Raw genomic sequence first — 22,920 nt, forward strand, 5'->3', positions numbered from 1 at the left:
CTCGCTTGTGGACGAATTTCTCCATACTGCTCTCCTCCTTTTCTTCCAGAAAACCTCCAGCTAGTACTCCTACACCAGGCTTAGGCTGAATCTTGACCATGGCACGGGGATTAGAGTGCTAATGTGGCTGAAAGCAGCTTGGTGGCGGGAGCGCTCCTCTCAAGCAGCCGCCATCCAGCACGGTCAGGCTCCGCCCCCCCCCCCCCCGGCTTGTTGTATTTTGCTACTAGGGCCCTACACGTATTTTCCAGATCTTTATTTGCTAGGAAGTTTTTATCACCTACCACTTCTAAGCATAAGTAGGCTATGCCATTCTCCTCTGTCAGTTTGGTCAAGAGGGACAATAGCGTCATGTTTCTAAGTGACCCCCAAAACTGTGGAATATGTTGAGAGTCTGGCCGTACCAGAAAAGGAACTGCCATTGCGGACATACTATTGGGGGATCTGCAAAAACCTCAGCCTTTCCTTTAAGGTTCTTGAGTGTCATATATAGGCCGTGCATTAGCCCAGCCGGAGTAGCATCTAAAATGTCCAGTCCCCACAACCCAGCGAATTGTTTTTCAGACAGCATCGCCAGTTCAATGTCTGCACCCAAGGGTCTATAGGTTGGGACACAGAGGAGCAACCACCTTTTCAACTGAATAGCTTTATGGTAATGAGCTAGATCAGGTAGGCCAAAACCCCCTTGAGAACGAGGTCTGATTAATCTATCATATGCTATTCGTGGTTTCTTGTTCTTCCAAAGAAAAGTAACTATCATCTGCCTGACCCTCACAAAAAATTAATGTGGGATACTAATCGGGACCATTTGCAAAAGATAGAGTAGCTTCGGTATTATGTACATTTGTAGGACATTCTTTCGACCAATCCATGAGACCCAAAGGAGAGATAAGAACCTGAGCTGGGTTTGAATTTTCTTTAAAAGCGGTAAGTAGTTCATATTAAATAGATTAGAGGGATCTCCTGTCAGTTCTATTCCTAAGTATGTAAGAGAAGTATCGTTCCATTTAAACGGGTGAGCAGCCTTCAAAGCTCTCTGTGTTGCTACTGGCACGGACACCCCCATTGCTACGGATTTAGAGTAGTTTATCTTAAAATTAGACAACGACCCAAAGACTGAAAAGAGGTCTAAGATTAGGGGGGAAGCTTGTTTGGGATTAGTTATCAGGAGTAGCAAGTCATCAGCCAATGCTGCACACTTGTGTTCCGCTGCCCCAATACGAAGGCCTCTGATCTAAGGGTTGTCCCGAAACGCCTGAAGCAATGTTTCCATAACCATAATAAATAAGGATGGAGACAGGGGACAGCCTTGGCGGGTGCCATTCGTTATAGAGAAGGGCCATGACAAGGTACCATTAACCCTAACTCTAGCACTGGGTGCACGATACAGCAACATGACTGCCTGGATAAACATGGGAGGAACTCCAAACCTGTGGAGGGTACGTTGCATATATAGCCAATCAAACCGGTCGAAAGCTTTTTCAGCATCAGTGCTTAACAACACAAGGGGCTGCGATTTAGCTCTCGACCAGGTGATAGCATTAATGAGGCGACAGGACTGGAAGTTCCCTTCCCTCCCCAACACAAACCCAGCTTGTTCTTTGTTTATGATACTCGGGAGCAATACGTTCAATCTAGAGGCTAGGAGTTTTTCCCAAATCTTTAAATCTAAATTTAGCAATGAGATCGGCATGTAATTGCCACACTCTCTCGGATCTTTACCTTCCTTAGGTATTATTGTAATTGTGGCTTCTAGAGCTTGATTTGGGAGAGGAGTTCCTTCTGCCAAAGCCCGGCACCACAACGTCAATTGGGGCAGCACAGACGGAAGGAATTTTTTATAATAACCTATTAGTAAACCATCTGGTCCCGGTGCCTTACCCAACGGCATCCCCAAGACTACCTTTTTTACCTCCTCTTCCGTGAATGGCCGCACCAGAGAGAGGCGATCTTCTGAGCTTAATATCGGAAGGCGCAAGGTCTCTAAAAATTGGTCTATGCGGCGGGTTTTTTCATTTTCCGTTAGCATATTAGAGGACGTGTCTGATTGTATAGGCCCCTATAAAAGGAACAAAATTCATGCGCAATTTCGGCAGTGGAGGAGACATACCTTCCCCCCAAGGATTTAATCGAGGTGATAAACTGTGCATCTTTCCTCTGTTTGACCTGATGAGACATCAGCTTGCTACCTTTGTCCCCATGCAAGAATTGTTTGAATTTGGGATACTGAAAAGCTTTTGCACACTTAATGTTCAATAGCTCTTTCAGTTGCCCCCTCAAGGACCTGAGTTCATCTTGTACAGGCACTTGTTTGGACTGTTTTTGTATAGACTCAATAGCTGCTATTTGGCCTAGCAACGAGTTACGTTTTTTCTGCCTTTCCTTTTTAAGTTTAGAACCCAAAGCTATCAATTCACCCCAGGCCTTATGAGCTTCCCAAATGATTGTTTGGGAAGAGTCTTGTATAGTGTTCTCTTTAAAGTAATGGGCTAATTTCACTGATATATCGGATACATGCTGCTCTTTATCTAACAGAGTCTCATTCAGGCGCCAGGACCATTCCTTGATTGGCAGGTTAGTGAACGAAATCGAAGATGTGACCGGGGCGTGGTCTGACACCGTTATGGAATCAATATGAGATGCCCTCAGCATCCCAATATGTGTGTTTGAGAGAAAAATGTAATCCAGGCGCTGGAATGATCTATGTACCTGGGAGTAGAATGTATAATCCTTCTCACCCACATGTACCGCTCGCCAAGTATCTGTCAGCTGTAAGTCACTCAACAAATTATTTATCCCTCCTAATGTTTTTTGGGATATGGCCGATCTCCCCAACGACGTGTCTAACCCTGGGTTTAGGGATACATTAAGGTCTCCGCCTACAGTCTTTACTCCCTCCGCAAAATCTCTGAAACGTCCTAGGGTCGACTTCAGCCAGCGGTGCTGTCTAGTGTTGGGCGGGTATATCCCCGCCAGTAAGACATTGAGTCCACCTATTTTGCCTTTGATGAAAATGAACCTACCATCAGGATCTGTCTGCACTAGTATAGTTTCAAATGGTACTGTCTTCCGAATTGCGATGCTCATGCCTCTAGAGGCGGAAGTATAAGTACTATGGAACCACCGTGAGAACTGTTTGGAATTTTCCCCGTTTTTAAATGAGTTTCCTGAAGGAAGCATATGTCTCCTCCTAGTTTCCTTAAGAGCGTAAAAATCTGGGACCTCTTCTGGGGCGTATTAAAAACCCTTACATTAAAAGTAGGGATTTTCAGATCTGCCATTGTATGACACTAATTGAGGCATATGCTAACAGTGTACCACATAGAGCCTGCGCATACCAACATCGCCAGAAGAGTACCTCGATAAGACTAGTCGTGCGTGCGGTGACCTCAGGTATTGCAGGGATGCTGAATTTCCATGTGGCTCTCCTCAGAAAATGCGACAAGCTAAATACATAAAAACGTACATATAAGCCTGGAACATGAGAATGAACAATAAGGCTGAATACATGCACATAAGCAGATATGCTGAGTATCTGAGTATTGGCAGTTAGACTAGATACACGTGGGTGGTCGAAAAGGCTGAATACATGTGTAGGAGGCAGGCTGAGTATATGAGCATAAGTGGCAAAGCTAAGTACATTATTATGTGAGTGAGTGAACAAGCTGAATACATGGGAATAGGTAATAAAGCTGAGTATAAAATAGCTCACAGGCAAGCTGAGTACATAACCCACAGGCAAGCTGAGTACATAACCCACAGGCAAGCTGAATACATAAAAATATTAAATCGAGATGCATACATGACTAAACATAAGTATGTAGGGTATAAGCACATAGACCAATATAATAGGTGAATAATCCTGCACACCTAAACTACATGTGTACAGGTACATGTGTACAGGAGCCAAGCACACAGAGTCGGGCACACAGATTGAGCACACATTCACACTGCGTGGGACGGCTTACTAGAAGGGCATCCGGGCTGAGCACACGGCGACAGTCCAGGCTAAGCATCTGAGTAAAAGACCAAGAAAAAGTAAAAGAAACAGGGGAAGACAAGGAACTGGTACAGAAGAAACCATAATCAACAGCAAAAACATAACCCGCTAAGTAGGCTATACAAGTAAAGAGCCAACGATGCATAGTAGGTGGGGGTGAGTCCGGAGTTCTATCCTAACCCGACCCCCTCCACATCCCCGCTCCCCTATGATACACCTGTCTCAACCCTGTACAACAGGGCAGGGCAGGGTTTGCACCCCAATAGAATGCGCACCTAAAGGTTGCTAAATAGAGCGCGATAAGAAAGATGGGTATTGTTGGTCATATGTGACCATAGAAAAGTGATATATAGTGATATATAGTGCTTTGAACTTATTGACCGTAGAACTAAAGAACTGAATAACTAGGGAAAGGACCCTTGTAACCTATATGGTCAGTTGGTTAGATCATACACCAAAGACCTAATGACTCTCTTCAGCTGGGTGCTTTTCTGCTGGAAGACGACCTCTGCTTGGCGGTGGCTGTCGACCAGGACTCCAGGGACGGTAATGACGGTAGGCTGGTAGTTATATATATACAGAGGCAGCCATGAATCTAGGGCTATTGACGCGACATCCAAAATCTTCCAAGCCGCTCGCAGATCCTGTGGTGAGCGTATTGTACATCTCCGGCCATTCCTGGAGAAGGTAACTCCAAAAGGAAAAAGCCATTTGTACATTATCCTCTGGTTCCTTAGGTGATCTGTTAGAGGCTTTAAAACTCTGCATTTAGCCAACGTGGAGGAAGCTAAGTCCTGAAACAAGGACAAGGCTGAGTTTCCATTTGAGAGATCGGGTTTATTTCTGGAAGCCTGTAGAATTGCCGTGGTGTCTCTATAACTAAGCAGGCCACAAATAACATCTCTCGGCGGTTCCTCATTTTTCAGTAGAGGACGGAGAGAGCGGTGTATACGCTCTATTATAATGGCGGCAGCTCTCTCTTCCCCTAGGAGGTCTGCAAATATAGACCGTGCGGTGTGTTCTAGCTCCCCTGGCGGTATGTCTTCAGACAGTCCTTTCAGTCTCACATTTTTCCTCCTACTTCTATTCTCTTGGTCTTCCGCCATTAGAAAGGCATTATTTAAGGAGGCAATCTGTGCCTTTAGCATGTCAGCCATGGCTGCACTGTGTGCTATGACTTGCTCTTGGCGGGTTTCTAACCTCTCTACCCGCGATCCCAGGGCCCGCATGTCATGGTGGAGCTCACGTACCTCTTGAATCAGGGGAGCTAAGGCTTGTGACAATGTCTCCTTGAAGAAGGCTTTGGTAATCGTGTCTCCATCCGTACGAAGCATTTCATCAGGAGGGGACTCTGCATAGTCCAACTCTCCCTCGTCGTCTTCCTCTGACTCCCGCTCTGCAGACCTGGGCGCCATCTTAGCTGGGTGAGCAGGGGAAAGTGCAGATTTTTTGCTCAGGAATCTGTCTAGATCCGTCTGATTTCTTTTGCTTCTCGGCGTGACAGGAGCCTCTTTGGATCTTTCCCTGCTCAATTTACCCATCACTGCTGCTATTTTGGTGCGCGAAAGCCAGAAAGCAGGGTATATGGAGGAGAGAGCTCTCTCTCAAGGCTCCGTCTTGCACAGCGGTTAGGCTCCGCCCCCTAAACTGCCTGTTTTGTTTAACCTGACTGAGTTATGGCCACAACACGGCAATAAGTATGTTACCCAGTTATATCTTAATGATAATTTTAAGACCTTCGTTGTATTAAAGGGAGAATTGCAGTTCCCTCAGTCCAGCCTTTTAGGTACTTCCAGCTCAGACACGCCTGTGCAGAGCAATTTGGAAGAGACCCGATCCAGCTGGATTACAGAGAGATTGAAAAGCCGGTGTCTTCCTTTTATTTGGTCCTTTTGTCACAGCTTTCTTCACCACTGTCCAGATCTCTGGTAAAATGGAAGGCGGATATTTCGGAATTGGAAGATAGACATGAGAAGGAGATAATGTATAACTGGAGGACTACAGTTATTAGTGCTAGGGATCAGTTGGTTCCATCAGATCTATTTAACTCCGGTTAGACTGGAGCGTATGCACAAACTAGATAGTGCCCAGTGCACCTCAGAAAGTCAGACCTCACCGAACACGCCCCCAAACCAACAAACCACGCCCACCTCGATGAAGCCATGCCCCATGTGAATGGAAGGTGAGCTGGGGGCAGCCGGGTGCTTCTCCCCCTCAGTCAGCCACAGGGAGCCATGTCTGCGGCTCTGTTACGAATAAGAAGTTTTCGAAACGCGTCAACAGCCAATACACCTGAGAGATATTGTGTCCTATATGTCTGTGAACACTTGCCAATAAAGTATGGAGCAAAAGACACTTCAACAAAAGTGAGTGCTGGAGCCTATATTCTGTTATTTGTTGCACCTTTCAAAGGAGGTTGAAAAACCGGGCACCGTGCACGCGGGTACATCCGTTTTGCAGATTAGAGTGAGCTGGTATCTGCATTGTCTGCGGCTCTAGTGACTGACTGGGGTGGGAGAAGCCTCAGTCAGTTGCTGCAGCTCACACAGCGCAGAGCTACTGAAAGGGTGGACATCCCTGTGTCCGTCCAGACCCTGCGCTGGACAGAGGACCGGGAACCAGAACACCGGACGTCCGGCCGCACTAACTGTGAGAGAGATTGCTGTATTGCTGTATTGGGGAATGACACAATGGAATGTCCATAGACTATAATGGGAAGTAAACTCTGAGCTCATTTGCAGGTAAATATGTGTTATGTAGGATATTAACATGATAATCCCACTTAATTTAAATTTTAAATAATCCCACTGAACTTGAAGAGTAAGCCTGCTAAAGATTTATTTGATATGTTGAATGGTTCAGGAACCAAGTCACGTTTTACTTCCCATTATAGCCTATGGGCATTCCATTGTGTCATCCCCCTCTCATATTATAGAAACCAATGATAATCCCACTTAATTTAAATTTTAAATAATCCCACTGAATTTGAAGAATTAACCTGCTACAGATTTATTTGATATGTTGAATGGTTCAGGCACCAAGTCACGTTTTACTTCCCATTATAGCCTATGGGCATTCCATCACCTTTGCATTCTATAGAAAAACTGTTATAATCCAAGGTAATTTTCATTTTGCAATATGCTACTCTACCCAGGGAACACTTGCGGTAAAGGTTAATGTCCTACATAACACAGATTTACCTTCAAATGAGCTCATAGTTTACTTCCCATTATAGTCTATGGGCATTCCTTTGTGTCAGTCACCCTCGTCATTCTGCAGAAAACAGTGATAATTTCACTTAATCTGAACATTAAATAATCCCACTGAACTTGGAGAGTAAGCCTGCTAAATAATTATCAGATATGTCAAATGGTTTTGTCTCTAATTCGAATATTACATTTCCATTATTCTCTATGGGCATTCCACTTTCCTGTTAAAGTCTATGGGCATTCCATTCTGTCATTCCTTTTAGTAGGTCCCCTGTATTGTCCTGACTGTGTGTAATCAGTGAGAAGGAGCCGGTCTGAGACTGTTCTATCTCTGAAAAATGTAAATAAAGACTTTAAAAAAATATATACTTTAATCTTGCGCAGTTTTTTTGTCTCGATCCATGGATCCCAGGCTTCTGTGTCTCGGTATAACGTTACACGCTACGTGGGCTGGATTCTGGCCCGATATAATCCGTCTACTGGGCGGGCAGGGCTCTGTGTCACTGGGGCAGTGGAAGGGCCTGTCAGGGGTGTGAGCCAGTGTTGTGCACTGCAGAGCTGAAGGACCTGGGGTGACGTCACCATCATGTGATCAGTGCAGGGGCGGGGCTGAGCAGTGGAGAGAAGTTGTTAAGGACCTGTGATGATGTCACCGTCATGTGATCAGTGCAGGGGGCGGAGCTAGCCATGAGAATCACTGATCACATGACTATGACATCACCGCAGGTCCTTCAGCTCTGGCAGTGCAGCAGATACTGGGCAGGTCCTGGTCGGTAGTCAGGGCTCTTGTTCTCTCTGGTATCAGCCATTCCTCCAGCCTGCAGGTAAGATGAGCTGTGAGGAGACAGTGTGGTGGAGAGCTCAGACATGTCACCTCTGGAGATTCTCCTCCATTACACACAAGGGATCCTTCCCTGCTCCTCAGCTTAGTATGATGGGGGGAGGAGTAGTGGGGATAGTGGGAGTTGTCATCATTCACTGCTGGATCAGAGAATCTGCTCCCTGTAACTTAGGTTTTCACTGCTAGGAGCTTAGATACACCCGGAGCTCAGGCTTTTCCCGTCAGTGCAGCTTTATGAGGGTCTGAGTTTTGTGGGATGAGTTGTCATTTTTCTCGCTCTCATTATCGGGGACATGGGACTCACTGAATAACCTTTATTCCTTTTTTTTGGAGACGTCATGAAGAAAACCAGCAATACGAGCCTTGATCCACCAAGGATGGACAGGAAGGAGATCAGCAGAAGAATATTAGACCTCACCTTGGAGATCATCTCCCTGCTGAGCGGAGAGGTAAACTTTTCTAGATTTCTCTCCTCTTTATTGTATTCTGTAACAAGTCAGACATCGGGAAGGAGAATCCATCATAGGAAGTGATAGGAAGAGTCCAGGGTCCTGGAGAACGGCCTCCAGACCTTCCAAGTGACGGAGAACCTGAAGATCAGCCCCCAGTATGGTGAGTGATGTATCATGTGACCAGTGACCAATAGTCATGTTGTAGGAGCCATGAGAAGGTAAGTAGGCACGTTGTACCCAGGAGGAAAGGGCCACAGGAGAGCACATGGCCCCTGAAGGGTTTATTCCCTAAGTGTCTCTCTCCATCCACAGGAGTACACAATAGTGAAGAAGACATCGGGGGACTGTGTGACTCCCATCATCCATCTCCAGGAGTCAGGAGGGCGAAGCAGGACCCCTCCCCCCATCACAGAGCCTCCCCCTCACCCCCTGATACATGAGCAGAAGATCCTAGAGCTCACCCACAAGATGATGGAGCTGCTGACTGGAGAGGTGACACTGCTGGGAATGCTGGGAAATTCTCCAGTAACAGCACTGGAGGGGTCTGGGTGATGACGGTGTCATTGTGTTGTCAGGTTCCTCTAAGGTGTCAGGACGTCACTGTCTATTTCTCCATGGAGGAGTGGGAGTATATAGAAGGACACAAGGATCTGTACAAGGAGGCCATGATGGAGGAGCACCAGCCTCTTATATCACAAGGTAAGAGCCGTCATGTGCAGTGTATACACGTGTGTGCAGTGACATGTAATGGAGGAGCACCAGCCTCTTATATCACAAGGTAAGAGCCGTCATGTGCAGTGTATACACGTGTGTGCAGTGACATGTAATGGAGGAGCACCAGCCTCTTATATCACAGGGTAAGAGCCGTCATGTGCAGTGTATACACGTGTGTGCAGTGACATGTAATGGAGGAGCACCAGCCTCTTATATCACAAGGTAAGACCCGTCATGTGCAGTGTATACACGTGTGTGCAGTGACATGTAATGGAGGAGCACCAGCCTCTTATATCACAAGGTAAGAGCCGTCATGTGCAGTGTGTACACGTGTGTGCAGTGACATGTAATGGAGGAGCACCAGCCTCTTATATCACAAGGTAAGAGCCGTCATGTGCAGTGTATACACGTGTGTGCAGTGACATGTAATGGAGGAGCACCAGCCTCTTGTATCACAAGGTAAGAGCCGTCATGTGCAGTGTATACACGTGTGTGCAGTGACATGTAATGGAGGAGCACCAGCCTCTTATATCACAAGGTAAGAGCCGTCATGTGCAGTGTATACACGTGTGTGCAGTGACATGTAATGGAGGAGCACCAGCCTCTTATATCACAGGGTAAGAGCCGTCATGTGCAGTGTATACACATGTGTGCAGTGACATGTAATGGAGGAGCACCAGCCTCTTATATCACAGGGTAAGACCCGTCATGTGCAGTGTATACACGTGTGTGCAGTGACATGTAATGGAGGAGCACCAGCCTCTTATATCACAGGGTAAGAGCCGTCATGTGCAGTGTGTACACGTGTGTGCAGTGACATGTAATGGAGGAGCACCAGCCTCTTATATCACAAGGTAAGACCCGTCATGTGCAGTGTATACATGTGTGTGCAGTGACATGTAATGGAGGAGCACCAGCCTCTTATAGGATCCTAATATTATTTCCCCCCAGTATATAAACCTAGAAGTGAAGGAGCTGAGAGAAGTGTCTGATCTATAGACAGATCTACAGGAGGCCATGTATTCAGTGTGTGCTTGTGTCTCCACAGATGGATCCAGGAGGAGAAATCCACCAGAGAGATGTCCCCGTCCTCTGTATTCCCAGGACTGTCCAGAGGAAAAGGTCCCAGAGAATCCTCAGGTAGATGGAGCTGAGCCCTATACACATCTACAGTTGCAAGAAAAAGTATGTGAACCCTTTGGAACGATACGGATTTCTGCACAAATTGATCATAAAATGTGATCTGATCTTCATCTAAGTCACAACAATAGACAATCACAGTCTGCTTAAACTAATAACACACAAAGAATTAAATGTTACCATGTTTTTATTGAACACACCATGTAAACATTCACAGTGCAGGTGGAAAAAGTATGTGAACCCCTAGACTAATGACATCTCCAAGAGCTAATTGGAGTGAGGTGTCAGCCAACTGGAGTCCAATCAATGAGATGAGATTGGAGGTGTTGGTTACTGTTGCCCTGCCCTATAGAAAACACACACCAGTTCTGGGTTTGCTTTTCACAAGAAGCATTGCCTGATGTGATGATGCCTCGCACAAAAGAGCTCTCAGAAGACCTACGATTAAGAATTGTTGACTTGCATAAAGCTGGAAAGGGTTATAAAAGTATCTCCAAAAGCCTTGCTGTTCATCAGTCCACGGTAAGACAAATTGTCTATAAATGGAGAAAGTTCAGCACTGCTGCTACTCTCCCTAGGAGTGGCCGTCCTGTAAAGATGACTGCAAGAGCACAGCGCAGACTGCTCAATGAGGTGAAGAAGAATCCTAGAGTGTCAGCTAAAGACTTACAAAAGTCTCTGGCATATGCTAACATCCCTGTTAGCAAATCTACGATATGTAAAACACTAAACAAGAATGGAGTTCATGGGAGGACACCACAGAGGAAGCCACTGCTGTACAAAAAAAACATTGCTGCACATTTACAGTTTGCACAAGAGCACCTGGATGTTCCACAGCAGTACTGGCAAAATATTCTGTGGACAGATGAAACCAAAGTTTAGTTGTTTGGAAGAAACACACAACACTATGTGTGGAGAAAAAGAGGCACAGCACACCAACATCAAAACCTCATCCCAACTGTGAAGTATGGTGGTGGGGGCATCATGGTTTGGGGCTGCTTTGCTGCGTCAGGGCCTGGACGGATTGCTATCCTCGAAGGAAAAATGAACTCCCAAGTTTATCAAGACATTTTGCAGGAGAACTTAAGGCCATCTGTCCACCAGCTGAAGCTCAACAGAAAATGGGTGTTGCAACAGGACAACAACCCAAAGCATAGAAGTAAATCAACAACAGAATGGCTTAAACAGAAGAAAATACGCCTTCTGGAGTGGCCCAGTCAGAGTCCTGACCTCAACCCGATTGAGATGCTGTGGCATGACTCCAAGAAAGCGATTCACACCAGACATCCCAAGAATATTGCTGAACTGAAACAGTTCTGTAAAGAGGAATGGTCAAGAATTACTCCTGACCGTTGTGCACGTCTGATCTGCAACTACAGGAAACGTTTGGTTGAAGTTATTGCTGCCAAAGGAGGTTCAACCAGTTATTAAATCCAAGGGTTCACATACTTTTTCCACCTGCACTGTGAATGTTTACATGGTGTGCTCAATAAAAACATGGTAACATTTAACTCTTTGTGTGTTATTAGTTTAAGCAGACTGTGATTGTCTATTGTTGTGACTTAGATGAAGATCAGATCACATTTTATGACCAATTTGTGCAGAAATCCATATCATTCCAAAGGGTTCACATACTTTTTCTTGCAACTGTATATAGGGGGGTCCTGCAGTCCTAGAGGGGTCATAGATTGTGGGGGTCTCTCATGTGGATCTGTTAGATTTCCCACCTGTCTGCTGTATTGTACTGAATTGTTACAGATGACAAATCAGGGGGAAGATCTGACTGATATTAAAGTGGAGGATGAAGAAGAGAGGATGATGGGCGATCCCCCGTGTAAGAGTGAGGTGGAGGAGGACATTCCAGGAGATGTCACCACAGGTATGGAATCATGAATGGAGAAAGTGACTTCAGATTCTGTCCTTGGTGCCTTCAGGGCAGGAGGAGAATCTGATCACCGGCTGCTGCTCTTTGATTGGAGATGTCCCCATCACATCATGAAGTGTTCCTCTTATCCAGCTGATGGCGATCTCTGATCGAATAAATTAATCAGGGCCCCGGTGAATCGGCTATACAGAATTTTTTTTTTTTTTCCATTATGCCATTCACAATATGGGATAAATATTTTTATATTTGAATAACGAAAACTCTTGTACTATTGTTGTCAAGGGGTTTATAGAGGGTCGCTCACTAGATTTCACAATATACGATGCATGTAGTATGAAATCGATCTCTTAGACCTGATGAGGCTGGTGTGCTTATTGTGAAACTCCATGTCAGAATAGCTATATATTCCTTTTTGAACATTTTCCCTTCTTCCATCAGCGAGCAAGGATGCTGGACCAATCGGGCTCAGTTTCCGCGTCCCATACTTTCTGAGGGCAGGCTATTTAAACCCCCAGCTGCTGGCCACAGTTGCCTGTGATTAGTCTTCCTTCCTCACTAGCTAGTTGTGTGTTTGTTTCTCTGGAGCACTGACCTTTTGCCCGTTTCTTTGACTTTGCCTCTGTATACTGACTTTGCCTCTGACGTGACCTCCTGGAATTTGACTTGCACTGCTGTCTCACACATGCTCAGTACAGGCTGCAGTAACATAAAGCTGAAGATGGAATTAGAATCCGTAATTTCACACTGAAACTGCTGAAGGGAGACTACAGCTTGTACTGAGAGATCAGCTTGACAATTGAGCTCTAGGTGGGCATTATGGCATGGGTTTTTCTAATAAAACCACCATCTTCATCAGATTTAAAAGATCTACAGTTGTGTTCAAAATAATAGCAGTGTGTTTAAAAAAGTGAATAAAGCTCAAAATCCTTCTAATAGCTTTTATTTCCATCCACAAAAATGCATTGGGAACACTACACATTCTATTCCAAATCAAAACATGAAGAAAAATATATAACATTTGTGTTGTTCCTCTAAATTTTTTTAAAGAAAAGTGAATATTAGACTGTTGAAAAAAATAGCAGTGATTGTATTCTTCTTTACAAACTCAAACATTCACTATATAAACTGAAAAATGTTTCTCTGAATCACTTCACTAATATTTAGTTGTATAACCGCTGATCTGAGAACTGCTGGACGTCTGTGTTGCTCGGAGTCAACCAACTTCTGGCCCCTGTGAACAGCTATTCCGGCCCAGGATGATTGGACAACATCCCACAGTTCTTCTCTATTTCTTGGTTTTGACTCAGAAACTGCATGCTTGATGTCACCCCACAAGATTTCTATTGGATTAAGATCCGGGGATTGGGCCGGCCGCTCCATAACATCAACCTTGTTGGTCTGGAGCCAAGATGTTGCACATTTACTGGTGTGTTTGGGGTCGTTGTCTTGTTGGAACACCCATTTCAAGGGCATTTCCTCTTCAGCATAAGGCAGCATGACCTCTTCATGTATTCTGATGCATTCAAACTGATCCATGATCCCCGGTATGCGATAAATAGGCCCAACACCTTAGTATGAGAAACATCCCCATATCATGATGCTTGCACCACCATGCTTCACTGTCTTCACAGTGTACTGTGGCTTGAATTCAGTGTTTGGGGTCGTCTGACAAACTGTCTCCGGCCACTAGACCCAAAAAGAACAATCTTACTTTCATCAATCCACAAATTGTCTCTTAAGGCCGTCAATGTGCTCTTTGGCAAATTGTAACCTCTTCAGCACATGTCTTTTTTTTTCAACAGTGGGGCTTCTTGCAGATAGCTTGGCTTCACATAGGCGTCTTCTAATTGTAACAGTACTCACAGGTAACTTTAGACCTTCTTTGATCTTCCTGGAGCTGATTGTTGGGTAAGTCCTTGCCATTTTGGCTATTCTTCTATCTATTCTTCCACGTCTTTCAGGTTTTGGTTGTCATTTTAAAGCATTTGCAATCATTTTAGCTGAGTAGCCTATCATTTTCTGCACTTCTTTATATGTTTTCCCCTCTCCAATCAACTTTTTAATCAAGGTACGCTGTTCTTCTGAACAATGTCTGGAACGACCCATTTTCCTCAGAATTTCAGAGAGAAATGCACTGTAACCAGGATGTACAACATTTGGTGCCTTCCTTCCTTAAATAAGGGCTATAATTGCCACCTGTTTTTCAAAGAATGAATGACCTCACCACACTGCTATTATTTTGAACATGCCCCTTTCAATTAGTGATTCAATTACACAGAATCAGCAGCATGCATGTCATGATCGTTGGGTCTGTTGGATTTCTATTACTCTACTACACCTGCTAGTAAATTATTTGCCGTGTAGAAATATCATTTCTACCAAAAACAGTGATTGATCAGGTAAGTGATGTCTGACTGCTATTATCTTGAACACAACTGGTATTGGATAATGAATGCACTTTGTGTTGAGGAATGTGGGGACAAATCCTCAGTAGATTTGTTGTATTAATATGATGCTTACTTGGTGTTGAAGGTCAAAATGTGTTAATAGGAGGCAGGATGTCAATTGAAAAAAATCACAAATTCTAATTTTTATCTTCACAGAGAATCCCAATAAGAATTTATCACTAAATTATAATGTAGAAGATAAAGATATCACGCCACGCTCTTCAGGAGGAAACCTCATTACTCTTAATTTATATCCAGGACTTCACAGCACAGATCTGTCATATAATCCCTCTAATCATGAGGAACCTTCTCCTGACCAAACAAAAATTATCACAAGTGCTGGCCAGAAAGGGGGTAAATGTCAGCGTGGTAAAGAGTACACAAAAAGCTCAGGTCTTTCTACACACAGAAGGACTCGCACAGGGAGGAAGCCATACTCTTGTTCAGAATGTGGTAGGTGCTTTACAAATAAATCCAATCTTGCGACACATGAGAAAAGTCACACAGGGGAGAAACTATTTTCATGTCCAGAATGTGGGAAATGTTTTACAGATAAATCAAGTCTTGTTAGACATGAGAAAATTCACAAAGGAGAGAAGCCGTATTCATGTTCAGTATGTGGCAAATGTTTTACACAGAAATCATATCTTGTTACACATCAGAGATTTCACACAGGAGTGAAACCGTATTCATGTTCAGAATGTAGGAAATGTTTTACCCAGAAATCAACTTTAGTTATACATGAGAGAAGTCACACAGGGGAGAAACCATATTCATGTTCAGAATGTGGGAAATGTTTTGCAGTTAAATCACATCTTGTTACACATGAGAGAACTCACACAGGACAGAAGCCGTATTCATGTTCAGAATGTGGAAAATGTTTCACACGAAAATCACATCTTGTTAGACATGAGAAAAGTCACAAAGGAGAGAAGCCATATTCATGTTTAGAATGCGGGAAATGTTTTACAACAAAATCATATCTTGTTACACACGAGAGAAGTCACAAAGGAGAGAAGCCATATTCATGTTCAGAATGTGGAAAAGGTTTTACATATAAATCATATCTTGTTAAACATGAGAGACATCATACAGGAGAGAAACCATATCCGTGTTCAGAATGTGGGAAATGCTTTACAGACGAATCAGGTCTTGTTAGACATAAGAAAATTCACACAGGAGATAAACCGTATTCGTGTTCAGAATGTGGGAAATGTTTTGCACAGAAATCAAATGTTGTTACACATGAGCGAATTCACACAAGAGAGAGAACCTGTAATGCTGAATTGCTATCCGACAGCACACGTGTGCAAGCATTAGTACGGATCCGGCAGGCTGTTCTCCTGCCAGAACAGACTGTCGGACAAATCTAACACTAATGTTAAAGTAGCCTTACAAAGTTGGGGCTATATGGCAACATGAGTCGCTCCATAGGAAGTCTCAGAATAGTCAATTATCCTTGCTCTATCAAACAATGTAATGCGCAGAAGAAAAGAGCCTTGTTTACCTCCAGAGCAGTGAAGATGAACTGTCTCCATGAACCTTGCTTCTTATCACAGTATTCACACCTCCACCCACACTGCGGGAGAATCCAGAGTAACATTGGGAGAAGTAATGACGTTCCATATAATTGTTTTATAACGTATGTGGACATATTAATATTTCATCTTCATACAGTATTTAAAGGTGTTTTCCAGCTTTTGGTTCAATTAGTGAACAGTGCTAATCTGTGAGGGGCAGCTCTTTTACATAGGACCTACCATCCCTTGAATCCCCGATGCTGCAGCAACAGTGCAGTGCAGATTGGCAGCATTGGGTAAGGGAGGGTAAGTCCTACGTAAAAGAGCTTCCCTCCACAGGTTAGCACCATTCACTACTTAGACCAAATGCCCAAAGGTAAAATAAACTTCTATCTGCTCCACGACAGCGTCACCATTGTCACTGACAGACATCTTCTTCTTGGCTCATATTATACTTTCTCCTAGCGCTGTGACCTTCATTGCTCTTAGGCCTCATGCACACGACAGTATTTTTTCACGGTCCACAAACCTGGGTTCCGTTGGTCCGTGATCCGTGACCGTTTTTTCTTCCGTGGGTCTTCCTTGATTTTTGGAGGATCCACGGACATGAAAAGCCAAACGGATCCTTTCGTTTTGGTGTCCGCCTGGCAGTGCGGAGCCAAACGGATCCGTCCTGACTTACAATGCAAGTCAATGGGGACGGATCCGTTTGACGTTGACACAATATGGTGCAATTGCAAACGGATCCGTCCCCCATTGACTTTCAATGTAAAGTCAGAAGTTAATATACCATAGGATCAGAGTTTTCTCCAATCCGATGGTATATTTTAACTTGAAGCGTCGCCATCACCATGGGAACGCCTCTATGTTAGAATATACCATCGGATTTGAGTTACATCGTGAAAACTTATATCCGACAGTATATTCTAACACAGAGGCGTTCCCATGGTGATGGGGACGCTTCAAGTTAGAATATACTACGAACTGTGTACATGACTGCTGCCTGGCAGCACCTGATCTCTTACAGGGGGCTGTGATGAGCACAATTAACCCCTCAGGTGCCACACCTGAAGGGGTTAATTGTGCGTATCATAGCCCCCTGTAAGAGATCAGGGGCTGCCAGTTAGCAGGGGGCAGACCCCCCTACCTCCCCAGTTTGAATATCATTGGTGGCCAGTGTGCGGCCCCCCCCTCCCTCCCTCTATTGTATTAATATCATTGGTGGCCAGTGTGCGGCTCCCCCCCCTCCCTCCCTCTATTGTATTATCATTGGTGGCCAGTGTGCGGCCTTCCCTCTCCCCCCCCCCCCTTCCCCATCATTGGTGGCAGCGGAGAGTTACGATCGGAGTCCCAGTTTAATCGCTGGGGCTCCGATCGGTAACCATTGCAACCAGGACGCTACTGCAGTCCTGGTTGCCATGGTTACTTAGCAATATAAGAAGCATCATACTTACATGCTGCGCTGTCTGTGACCGGCCGGGAGCTCCTCCTACTGGTAAGTGACAGGTCTGTGCGGCGCATTGCTTAATGATCTGTCACTTACCAGTAGGAGGAGCTCCCGGCCGGTCACAGACTGCGCAGCATGTAAGTATGATGCTTCCGGCCGGTCACTGGCCACCAATAATATTAATACAATAGAGGGGGGGCCGGGGGGGCGCACACTGGCCACCAATGATAATACAATAGAGGGAGGGGGGGGCGCACACTGGCTACCAATGATAATACAATAAAGGGAGGGAGCGGGGGGCCGGGGGGGCCGCACTGGCCACCATTGATATTAATACAATAGAGGGAGGGGAGGCCACACTGGCCACCAATGAAATTAAAACTGGGGAGGGAGGGGGGTCTGCCCCTTGCTGCCCCCGATCTCTTACAGGGGGCTATGATACGCACAATTAACCCCTTCAGGTGCAGCACCTGAGGGGTTAATTGTGCGGATCACAGCCCCCTGTAAGAGATCGGGTGCTGCCAGGCAGCAGGGGGCAGTCATGTACACAGTTCGTAGTATATTCTAACTAGAAGCGTCCCCATCACCATGGGAACGCCTCTGTGTTAGAATATACTGTCGGATTTGAGTTTTCACGAAGTGAAAACTCATCTTTGAAAAAGCTTTTATGCAGACGGATCTTCAGATCCGTCTGTATGAAAGTAGCCTACGGACACGGATGCCAATCTTGTGCGCATCCGTGTTTTTTCACGGACCCATTGACTTGAATGGGTCCGTGAACCTTTGTCCGTCAAAAAAATAGGACAGGTCATATTTTTTTGACGGACAGGATACACGGATCACGGAGGCAGATGATAAACGGTGCATTTTCCGAGTTTTCAATGGACCCATTGAAAGTCAATGGGTCCGCAGAAAATCACGGAAAACGGAACAAAGGCCACGGGTGCACACAACGGTCGTGTGCATGAGGCCTTACAGACTAACCCTCCTGTGCAGAGACAGTGATATTGGTGGCATGATGACTATATCACTAATTTATCTGACCAGGTGATCTGTGATAATTAACCCCATATGTACATTCCTGCGGGTTAATGGTAAACCTATCTAGATACTGGAACACATTAGGGCTCTCCTTGTCGAATAATGAATACACTTCCTGCATTATTTTATTTGCAACATGCATTTATATAATCTTTTCCCAGAATATTTTATTATATTTTCTCTATATAACATTGAACCCCGGGTGTGGGGAATAATAAAACTATAACAAAAATAATATATAATTGCACAAGAACAACATAATATACAGCTTTATACAGTAAAGCCAAACAACATATCTCTGGGTGGATTCACAGGTTTATTTCAGGTTGTATATTTGAATATGAAAGCTTCATTGATGCCACATGACGACTTCTAGGAAACATCTGAAAAATCCTAGGAAGATTTATAGGGGGACATTATCACGATCAGTGTGGGGGGGAAACTCCACACTGAACACAGGAGGGAAGGGGAACAGTAACTGGGCCTGGAAACTAGGGAAGAAACAGGTCACCTAGACAACCCTAACCCGGGCCCTAACTATCTATCAAAATGAATAGACCCTGAAGGCAGGAATTTTCATACGCAGGATACCTAGGCATTTATATCCCTATAAGGCACTGGAAAAGGTTAGGACCAGAGACAACCCATTCCTCCCCAGATGGACAAATGGAAGTCTCTGTCTCAGGCCAAGATACAAACAACAGGGAATATAAAAAACCCAAACAAACGTGACACCTAACTTCTTTAGAGACGAACGAGCAGGAACACCAGAGACAAACGCACACCAGCTCAGCCAAACCCAAATTAAGCTATCTACTGCATAGTCAGATGAGTGAGGTCAGACTATAAAGGGTAGAAGTGATGACCACTGAGAAAAGGGAAGTGGTCATTAACCCTATCAACACTGAATCAAGAGACATCAAGGAGGCTGTTAGATTCCTCCACGCTCAGCCAATCTACTAATCCTGACATCGGTCACCTGAGGGACTGTGACAGTACCCCCCCTTCTACGGGTGACCTCTGGGCACGCAGGACCGCCCTTATCAGGATGGGCTCTGTGAAAGGCCTTCACCAGACGATTTGCATTCACATCGGCTGCTGGAACCCACATCCTCTCATCTGGTCCGTAACCCTTCCAGTGGACGAGATACTAAAGGGATCTACGGAGAACTCGGGAGTCCACAATCCTGCCGATTTGAAATTCTAAATTACCGTCCACCATGACAGGAGCCGGAGGCAAGGAGGACGGCTCAACAGGTTCGACACATTTCTTCAACGACTTATGAAATATGTTATGAATTTTCAAAGCCTGAGGAAGACGGAAGGCTGCAGGGTTAACAATGGCAGTGATCTTATATGGACCAATAAATCTTGGGCCCAACTTCCAAGAAGTTTCTTGTGGACAGCCACACAGAATCACCCACTCTCAGGTCCAGACAATTCATACATCTCCTGTCAGCCACACGCTTATACCTGTTGCCCATCTTTTTTAGGTTATTTTGAATTTTCCGCCACATCAAAGACAAAGAAGAGGAAAATCGTTCCTCTTCAGGAATACCGGAAGATTGAGAACTAAAAAATGTGCCTCAAAAAACAGCGACTTATCAGTGGACTCCTGTCTACGGTTATTAATGGCAAACTCAGCTAACGACAAGAATAAAGACCACTCCTTCTGGTTCTCCTAAACAAAACATCTCAAATAAGTCTCCAGATTCTGATTTGGTGCTAGATTTTTTTTTCTCAGTACCCATGATCCCTCACTGTTTCTTGCTTGTGGGCCAATGAGAAGGCTGCAATATCATGACTTTTCCAATTGCCGATTTTTGCAATCAAGAAAATAATGACTGGATGAATGAATTCGTGAATATATGACGAATATTTGGCCAAATATTCGCTAAATGTCGCAAATTCGAAAATATCGCAAAGTCTCCAGATTCTGATTGGTGCTAGTGTTGATCGCGAATATTCTAATCACTAATTTTTATTGCAAATATTTACACTTCGAGAATTTGCGAAAATCTAGAATATAGTGCTATATCTTCGTAATCGCGAATATTCTAGATTTTTTTTCTCAGTACCCATGATCCCTCACCGCTTCTTGCTTGTGGGCCAATGAGAAGGCTGCAATATCTTTGATTTTAGGAGTAGTGTTGATGGCAAATTTTCATATCGCGAATTTTTTTTATCGCAGCTTTTCCAAATGCCGATTTTTGCAATCAAGAAAATAATGACTGGAGATCATGAATTTGTGAATATATGACGAATATTCGCCCAAATACTATTTCACCAAAGTTAACACATGTAAATGGTTACATCCATACACTAGTGGTAGTGTACGTTACCAGTCCAACGGGTGTTTCGTCATCACGTCTTGAGACTTGCTGTAAAGTTGAGGGATTGGCGTTGAGTTTGGTATACAGCAATTGAATAAGGAATTTATTGCAACAAGGACTTACAGTTCTGACCAACATCCTTGTCTTTTTTTTCCTCCTACTAAAGCTACTGGAGATCTGTAATACGAGATACACAGTGGCAAAACTACAGAAATACGTAAATTGTCACGTGACACGCCATAACACACACGGGACGCCACGTAGTGCTAACGGTGAATGACTCAACGCCAATCCCTCAACTTTACAGCAAGGCTCAAGACGTGATGCCGAAACACCCGTTGGACTGGTAACATACACTACCACTAGTGTGTGGATGTAACCATTTACATGTGTTTACTTTGGTGCAATAGTTGAATCATTGAGTGCTGTTAATATATTGAGGAGAGACGGTGTAAATTACATCTCGATACGTGGCACATACAATTGTATGCTACTAGTATTATATAGGTGGATATTGACTGGACATGTGGTTTAATGCATATTGCCGCTGATATACAATCAGTACACATCGCAGGGACGTGTGTTCCACCAGCGTGCCGCAGCACGTGTATGTGTTACCGATACAAGGATACAACAACCTACCTTTGTTTACCCCAGCAAAACAGCTGAATCACCAAGTGCTGTTGTTACATTAAGGAGAGACAGTGTAACCACCTTTCAGTACGCAGCATATACAACATAGGTTGAATGCGGCCAATGTCACACAAGTGGATAATGGTTACAACTGGACATGTGTTCTAATGCAATATAACCATTGATTCATAATCATTTGCACATTGCACGGACGTGTGTTCCATCAGTGTGTCGTAGGTCGTGGATGTTTATATGGCCTATATCTGATTTCTGTCGTTATTCAAAGAACGTTGATCATATCCTCACATTGAATACTGTGTTACGTGTGTGTATCATTGAGCGGCTGCTTATTGTTACCACATATTGAGCAGTTCACCTTGGTTATAGGACTTTCATGTTTTTTATAACTTTTTATAATGTGTATGTTGAATAAAATGTGTTTAATTTTTGAGTCTGTGTAGAACCAGATATTTGAGTGCCCTCCAACAAACACGTTATCTATTTTAATCATATTTTTGGCGACCTTGGGTGAGTTGCAGAGTGAGTACCATATCCATACCTGCTTAACCGATGGAGCCACTGTAATACCCACAAATACTATAACCTTTAGTTTCAGGATGTTATTGACAAACACTTGTGCAAGAGTCTTGGTATTCGGTAGAGCCGGCAATGCTAAATCGATCAACTACCACCAGCATCATGGTTTTTCCCGTAGAATTCGGTAAATCCGTGAAAAAGTCCATGGACCAAGGTCTGGACAGGATGGGTAATGGAAGAAGAGATCCAGAAGGCCGAGTTTGTGTCACCTTAGCACAACAGGCTGACACATAGTCCTCAACACACTTATGCAGCCCCGACCACCAAAATCTGCGTGAGATGAGAGCGACAGTGGATCTACTCCCAGGGTGTCCAGCCAAGACAGTACAGTGATGTTCCTGAAATACCTTATGACGTAATTCTGAAGGAACAAACAATTTCCCTGGAGGACAAGAGTCCGATGCATCCTCTTGGGCCTCCAACACCTTAGCCTCAAGATCAGGATATAGGGCAGATATGACTACCCATTCAGACAAAATAGGACTAGGATCTTTAGAATCACCCCCCCCCCCCCCCCAGGAAAGCTGCGCGACAAAGCATCCACCTTGACATTCTTAACCCCAGGGCGGTAGGTGACAATGAAGTTAAATCTAGTGAAAAACAGCGACCATCTGGCCTGCCTTGGATTCAGTCATTTATCTGACTCAAGGTAAGCCAGATT

At 44.5% G+C, this 22,920-nt stretch overlaps 2 protein-coding genes across 2 annotated transcripts in view; one reads left to right on the forward strand and one right to left on the reverse strand.

Annotated features, from left to right (window-relative positions):
- Positions 1–16,595, forward strand: part of LOC120991892 (oocyte zinc finger protein XlCOF6.1-like) — a 28,403-nt gene extending 11,808 nt beyond the window's left edge. The window contains exon 3 of the mRNA XM_040420633.1: positions 15,178–16,595. Coding sequence (XP_040276567.1) covers positions 15,178–16,061 — 884 coding nt within the window. The 3' untranslated portion in view covers positions 16,062–16,595. The remainder of the gene's footprint in view (positions 1–15,177) is intronic.
- Positions 1–22,920, reverse strand: part of LOC120991124 (zinc finger protein 585A-like) — a 2,129,672-nt gene that overhangs the window by 1,528,641 nt on the left and 578,111 nt on the right. The gene's annotated exons all lie outside the window — the stretch shown is intronic.

The sequence above is a fragment of the Bufo bufo genome, chromosome 2 (assembly GCF_905171765.1).
Source record: "Bufo bufo chromosome 2, aBufBuf1.1, whole genome shotgun sequence".
In the NCBI taxonomy this organism is placed as follows: Eukaryota; Metazoa; Chordata; class Amphibia; order Anura; family Bufonidae; genus Bufo; species Bufo bufo.